The 7597-nt window shown below is 35.1% G+C and overlaps 1 protein-coding gene across 1 annotated transcript; it reads left to right on the forward strand.

Moving 5' to 3' along the window:
• The first annotated feature begins 287 nt into the window (after positions 1 to 287).
• On the forward strand, positions 288 to 7005 carry cmtm3 (CKLF-like MARVEL transmembrane domain containing 3). Its single transcript, NM_001003468.2, is given in 5 exon segments — positions 288 to 538; positions 2485 to 2640; positions 2745 to 2840; positions 5602 to 5716; positions 6044 to 7005. Coding segments are annotated over 5 exon segments (513 nt in total). The 5' UTR covers positions 288 to 421; the 3' UTR covers positions 6073 to 7005.
• The last annotated feature ends 592 nt before the right edge of the window (positions 7006 to 7597 follow it).

Consider the following 7597-nt stretch of genomic DNA (forward strand, 5'->3'; position numbering starts at 1 on the left):
TTCACGTTTGTCAGCAACAATCTCATTCATTTAATGATTAAAAACAATATATGAACCATAGCTAAAGGGGGCTTGATGTTTGTCAGACCCCAAACAGAGCAGCACTAGGGTTAAATCTGTCCTGCAGATGGAAAATGAGCAGTTTTTGCACAGTGTATGTCTTTACAGTTGCCTCTGCGTCCTGTGAGAGATGTTTCGCCCACATTTTATGTTCACTTATTAACGGTCTCCAGATTTTGGGAATGCAGATGTTGCTCTTTTGTGTGCTTCGTTTCCGCACTGTCATTATTTCCGTTTCCAGTCCGTGGAAAGTTATGCCGATCTGCGAAGAGTGGGCAGCTGCTGACTGTCTCTAGCGGAGAGCAGAGCAGGGCGCCTCCCCGTCAACTTTACTCGGGAACAGAATAGACTGATCGGCGGGATGGGGGACATCGAGGATCCGCGGAGCAACCGAGCACCACAGACCGTACTTCAGTCCGTTCTCCCCACCAAAGAATTCATCTCCTCTCGAAAAGGACTGTTGCTTCTCGGTGAAGTGGTACGCTTTTAGACTTTTTTCATGTTTAATCCATCCACCAGTCTGTTAGTCATTATGCCATTTTGTACTGTTGTCTGCTGAATGCTTTTGTCTGGTTTTGCTTTTGACTGCTTGATAAATATAAGTACTTTATGGGAAAAAAAACGTGGCATTTATTAGTTTTATTGAAGCTTCTGGTTATTGATCTGATCATTTATGCGTGTCAGGCTTTGATTATCTTTTCACATATTTTCTTTTAAGTTTCTTCTTGAATTTAATAATATAGCTACATGTGATTTCTGCAGTATAGGTCAAGCACATTCAAGAGCTGAACTCATTCATTTGAATGGAGAGTTTTTTGAAAGTTTTGGACACCAAACCTCCCTGTTTTTTTTGTTTTTTTTGCAAACATTTTAAGTTCCCTTTAAGTAATATAATATGATTATATTTATAATAAACAATATATATGGTCTAATTTACATTTCATTAAAAATACTTATTTATTTGTTGTTTACATGTTTATTTGTTAAAATTCATGTTGTCAAATAAATAGGTCTGATACATTTAATTGTAAATTTTTCATTAATCTTTTATTGACCCTGCAAGTTCACTCAATTACTACCAATGCAACTAAATCACACTTTATTAAAATTTCTGTTATTTCATTATACGCTAATTTTAGTGAAAATATGGGGGGAAACACCAATTTAAAAAAAAAAAATTTTTAGTTCATAACTTTTTTGGTAGGGTCGACTTGTGGCTCAGTGGTTAGCTCTATCGACTCACAGAAAGAAGGTAAAACATATGCTGGATAAGTTGGTGGTCCATTCCGCTGTGGCGATCCCTGATGAGTAAAGGAACTAAGCCAAAGGAAAATTATGAAGTGAATGAAATTACTTTTTTGGTTGAAAAAACAGTGTTCATATCTTATTCCCTCCTCGTGATGCACACAGTAAGCTTGTAATCATGTTTTCTGACATGAATGGTAGGAAATATGAATGGGCTGCCATTAATTTTTGCATAATTATAGTTTCTGCTTCTTTATAATAATTTTGAATTGGATGACAATTACAAACTGAAATCTACATGTAACACTAATACTCATTAAATACACAGCCACACAATACCAATGTTAACATGAGGACACTATATACTGCATAACAGCAGGTTAACTATGTTTATATAATGTCCAACCCATACACAACTCCTTATCTTTTAATTTTTTTATTTAATTTAGTAATAATGTGCACCTCCTTTGTATTATTTTGAAAGCGCTATACAAATAAACTTAAAATAAATCAGTAGCCCCGTGACTTTCATAGTATATTTTTTTTCCTAAGGATGTTAATGTCTACCAGTATCTAACTTTCTTCCAAATATCTTCTTGTTCAACAGAAAAAAAGGAACTCATATAGCTTTTGAGCTCTTGAGGGTTTCAGTTTTGATTTTTGGGTGAACCAGTTGAGGGTTTCAATTTTCATTTTTGAGTAAACTTTCCTTTAAAGCTTTGTGTATCAAGTAACTAACAGGGAGAAAATCGAGGTGTCTTCAATTATTAGTAAAATATATATATATGACAATCATATTTTTTTACTTATAAAAAGAAGCAAAAAATAAAATAAATAAGATTTTCCTGAAAGAAAAAGTGAGGCCAAATTACACTTTTATTGTTTTGACACTTGAAGACCTCTTTTGTCATGTTGTAAACAAGCCCTTAGAGTCGACTGCATGAAAATTGTTTATGTGCATGTGTGTCTCATGTGAATCACCAGACATCATCTTTGACATGGTGAACTTGACACCAAGACAATGTTTTTTCCTGTTAAGGCTGTGAAGTAGTGTATTCTGAGGTTTCTTGTCTTTAAAGAGTCTAGCACATTCATGCTGTTACAAATATTGAACTGTAAATATTCTAATAAAGATAAATATATCTAACCTATATATCCTCATGTTTGCTGTGTCCTCAGGCGCTTTCATTCATCAGCTTCGTGTGTTTCGCCGCCTCAACAGCAGCTGCTTTCGTCACAGCTCCGCTCATTGAGTTCTTGGCAGCTCTTTTCCTGCTGTTTGCTTATTCTACAAAGTTCAACGAAAGATTTAAAGGCTTCCACTGGCCTCTTATGGTAAGTTTACTGACCTACAAAAATGACTCGAGTTAATAGAGCGTCAGATTATGATAGCAGTCGTGTCCTCATTTCCAAATCTCCATGTCTGTTGTTTCATCAAGGATTTCCTGCGCTGTGTCAGCGCCTCTATCATCTTCTTCATCGTCTCTATAATGTCTGTGTCAAAGTATCCCGATGGAGCTTCAAAAGCAGCTGGGGTAGGCTTATATGCTTTCAGTCCAAAAATCTTTTTTTCTACACAAGCTCAATCCTGTTCCTGGAGATCTACCTCCGTGCAGAGTTCAGCTCCAACCCTTATCAAACACAACTAAACCAACTAAGTAGGATCTGAAGGAACACTTGGTAATTAACGACAGGTGTGTTTGACCAAGGCTGCAGCTGAACTCTGCAGAATTGTAGATCTCCAGGAACAGAATTGAGCACCCCTGATCTACTCTATCAACACTGTTTACTTGGGATTTACAGCTGTATCACATGTAATACTTACACTGGCCTCCTACAGCTAGCTGTTTAAATCTTTGAAACTTTCAAGAATCTATTTTTATGCTAGTAATGTTATTTTTAGCTATCTTTTCTGTACTTGCACTTATTTATAAACTACCAGTGTTTATTTTTTTGTATTTTTATTTGTGTGCTTATATTATTATTAATAGATACTAGCATTTATATGATACATACTGGGACTTTAAAGTGACTAATGAATGTTTAGTAAATGACTAGTAACAAATGTCATATTCGTTTGCCCTTGAGATATCAGCTATTCATTTTGGACTAGGATGCAGTTATTTTGTGACTAGTAGATATATTAGTTTTATTTTATTCTGATTATCCAGTAGGTACTAGTTGTTATTTTTCAATATTGACTTGCTGTCATATGCAGGATTTAACCAACAGTATTTAGTACTCAGTACTGGTTTTCCTTTCAAGAATTCACAATTAAATATTGCTTGAGAATAGGTTGGTCATGCTGTTCCGGGAGAGAACCCTGAGCTTGGAGATAATTGAGCCCAGGGCTCCTGCCTGGACAATGAGCATGTGCTGGGGTACGAGATCAGATAGTTCTCAAGAGCTCCCCCTGGTAAATAAGGAAAAGGGCCGGATGGGGGTATTCTTCAAAAAAGTAAGATAAGGCAGTAATGCTAGTTGAGCTATTTATAGTGAGTTTGGAATAATCTGATTGGCTTACTAATAATTACAGATGAGAGACCAGCCGTGATCCATCATATCACATGCTCCTCTAGAAATAAGTTTGGAAGTTTGAATTGAAACTTCCCTTATTGCACACCAGCATTTATTCATTAGATTCTGGAATTTATTCATTAGATCCTATTACTTATGGTGGCTCAGAGAGCTTAACATGCTACAAGTAATGAAACACATGCAAATAGAGAAACACCAACAAACCGAGAAAGCGTCTTCATTAATTTGCTTGCAAATTCTCACAACACACCCCAAAAAGGAATGGGTGGATTATACGGTTCCTTGCTGTTTGTATGCTTTTAGTCCTAAAATTCTGATGAATTGCACAATTAACATTAAAGGGCACCTATTTTACCCCTTTTGCAATATGTAAGACAAGTCTTTGATGTCTCAAATGTTTCTATAGTTTCTAAGTTTCAGCTCAAATTACCCATCAGATTATTTATTATAGGCTCCAGAATCTGCCCATTTTAATGTCTGAGTACATTGTAGCTCTTTCTGTATCATGTGGCTTTAAATGCAAATGAGCTGCTTCGCCCCGCCCATCGCTACCGCATGTGATTCTGCTTCTCATCATGTGTTACATCAGATAAACAGCACAGTGACAGAGACAGACTCGGATGAAGCTGAAATAAGGTCATTAGTCAAAAATACCAAGTAAGTTTAATTGATGTTTTGTAGTTTGTTCAGTTTATTCAAGCCTTTGAAAATAGTACAAACCACAACAGAAATAAGTTGAGGGACCCCAAAAATTGAACTGACTGCATGACATCAAAACAACATTTCATTTAAAGGGCACCTTTGATGAAAATCAACTTTGTAAGCTGTTTGGACAGAACTGTGTGTAGGTATAGTGTGTCCACAAATCGGGGTGATAGAAAACCAACTAGTCTCTTTTAAAAAAATTCCTGATGTTAAAATAGGGACCTAATCCCAGTGATTTTGAGGTGCACTGCAACGTGACTTAAGAGTGTGGTTTCCCCCCCATCAAATTGATTGACATGTGCCATGGTTCTATAATAACATGTATACACATTTACACTGAATTTGTTTTTTTTTTGCAAAAATCTGGAATTAAAATATGTGTGACAACTTTCTGTGATTATTTATTACCCGTATATTTATATTTGTTTTATTAAAACAAGCTTTTGTTTGTACTTAATGTAGCAAAAGTGGATTCAGACACGCCTTTAATGCTTTTGCGCCCTGCGCTTCAGACTTTGCACCTAGATCGTTAAAATAGAGCCCGTGTTCTCAGTTTGTTGGTGTTTTTGGAAAGATTGAAAGATATACTTACTTAAGCATTAGTACTTCCTAAACCACCAATACTTCCTATTAAATAGGTTTTATTAATTAATGAATACCAGTATCTAGTAAATAAGATTTAGTATGTAATAAGTTGGTATCTTAAAGAAGCATTAGTAACTAAAAACAACAAAACGCACTTGTTTTGCTAGATAGTTCACCTAATACTTTTTCCACTATTTATTTACCCTTAAATGGTTTGAATAATTCTTGAGTTTCTTTTCTTCTGTTAAACACAAAAGTTTTAAACTGGTTTTCATTGATGTTCATAATAGCACCAAACAATAATAATATAGAAGTCAAGGGCTGACGCATTTCAGAATTATTCAGAACTCAAAACACATTTAAACAAGTGGAAGGCGAGTAAAATGATTTAAATTTCCTGGTGAGCGCTTCCTTTATTGGCCAACGAGTTGCCCCAGGCCTCATGACATTTCTTTTTTCACTTCTTAGGTTTTTGGTTTCATTGCCACAATCGTCTTCGCCCTGGACTTTTATTTCATCTTTAATGAACTGGCCAACTTTCTCAAGGGAGGAGAGTCTAGTGAAGATCCTCCAAACACACAAGGTATTACGGTAGTATTACACTACTGATCAAACGTTTGTCATCTTTATCTGATTTTCATTGCATGATGCTAAAAAATAACACTAAAGCAGCAGAATGATTAGTGAAACTGGTCAGAGGAAGTGTAAGTTTATTGTGGTTTCTTATCAAGGGGGGTTTCAGACTGCAGTAGAAACTCCTGCAGTAGACTTTCAATGTATGCATTAGTTTAGTTAAACAGTATGTGCTAAACTCCCATGCCAAATTCTTTGTTTTGAGAATTCCCCATCTATTTTTTCCTCTGTCTTGCTTAATTTTACTTCAAGAATAACACATTTTTCTTCCTCGCAGATGATGATTCAGACTCTGACTCTGACTAAAGCTGTGATTGTGTCCAGAATCCTTGCGCCTGACCACTACAGTGCCTGAAAACATAAGACAGGCTTTGGTATTACTTTTTATTGTTTGTTCGGAGGTCCTGTACAAACGTTTTGGTCATACTTTTTTGTGGCTTAAATAACACAATCTATTCAAATGTTACATGAACAGTGGAGTTTTCGATATGTGTCCATACAATCTAAGCTCCTCTCATTCGATTTCCCCAAAGCTGTGAATTATTATTATTCCAGAAATGTATAGCTTTACATTAGCCGGTTTTTGGAAAAAAGGACAGTGTTGTGCCACTTATGGTATTCATGCGCTGCCTATAATGGCTTTTGTTTACTTCTAGAATGATAGTAGTAGTTGAGTTTTTACAAAATGTACGAGTGTTTTTCTTTGGGAGCTCAATGTGAGTATGTTTACCAATTGAAACTAATCTGGGAGAATATTTTCTCAATGTACACTCTTTTAAATAGCTTTTTTAAAAAATATGGTGTGATGAAGCCCTTTATTGAGAATACAATAATACTATTTTTAAAGTTTACATGAATTATGAAACGAAAAGGTGGTTGGCTGGCCATGATCGCCTATCTCATTTCTGTAGGTCTACAAATTCTTTTAATGTCAAGTTAATGCCAATGATTTGCCAAAGTACTGCAAAAAACAGGATTTGTCACCATTCTCACCTAGAATTGAACTATTTTTTTGTAGTAGCACTGCTTGGCTATTGAACCTGTACAATAATAAACATGAGCTTCAGCAGTGCTTTTACTATGGTAAAAATATTACTGTATAAGCTTTACTATAGTATCCAAAGGCATGCTGTATGTTAACCACTCTCTGGTGTTTTGTATGAAGAGTGGGTATGCTTTAAGAACTCTTTTGCAAACATGCACTGTCAGATTGACACATTAATAAATCAATTTTGTGCATTGTTTTGTGTAATTGTATATATTTAATGCAGTAACAACAGCATTTTGGGGTTGCAGAATGTAAAGAAGAAAGTGTGAGGTTTGTTAGTGCTGAAATTTGTGGTGTATTTGAGTGGATATAGATTTTACAGGTGCCATAGTATGCATTGATGCATTGTTTTTAACCCTTGTGCATTTTTCAAATGTACTGTCTAAATTTCAGATACATTTTGTTTCAGTTGTTTGGAGAAATATGGTAATAATCCTCAATTATAATCAAAACTGAATGCTTTTTAAAAAATACAGGATTTTAACTCTTTAATTGTTAAATTTATAAATGATGTCCCTGATTTGGTGGAGAGAACACACAAAATTACAAATTTTCATTATAAAAAGTAGTTATGGACTGGATTTTCTTTAACGTTTTATCACAGTCTTGGACATGTGAAAGATTAGTAACCACGTTGTCTTTATTGCATTGTTAGTTTTTGTGCAGTATACAATTTTCATTTTTTATCCCTAATTTACAGTTGGTGGCTATTTTAGCCCCATTGACTTCCATTATAACCACATTTTTCGATTGCAAACCGACACCATTTAATCATGCATTTTT

This window comes from Danio rerio, chromosome 7 (assembly GCF_052040795.2).
Source record: "Danio rerio strain M-AB ecotype USA chromosome 7, GRCz13ab, whole genome shotgun sequence".
Lineage (NCBI taxonomy): Eukaryota > Metazoa > Chordata > Actinopteri > Cypriniformes > Danionidae > Danio > Danio rerio.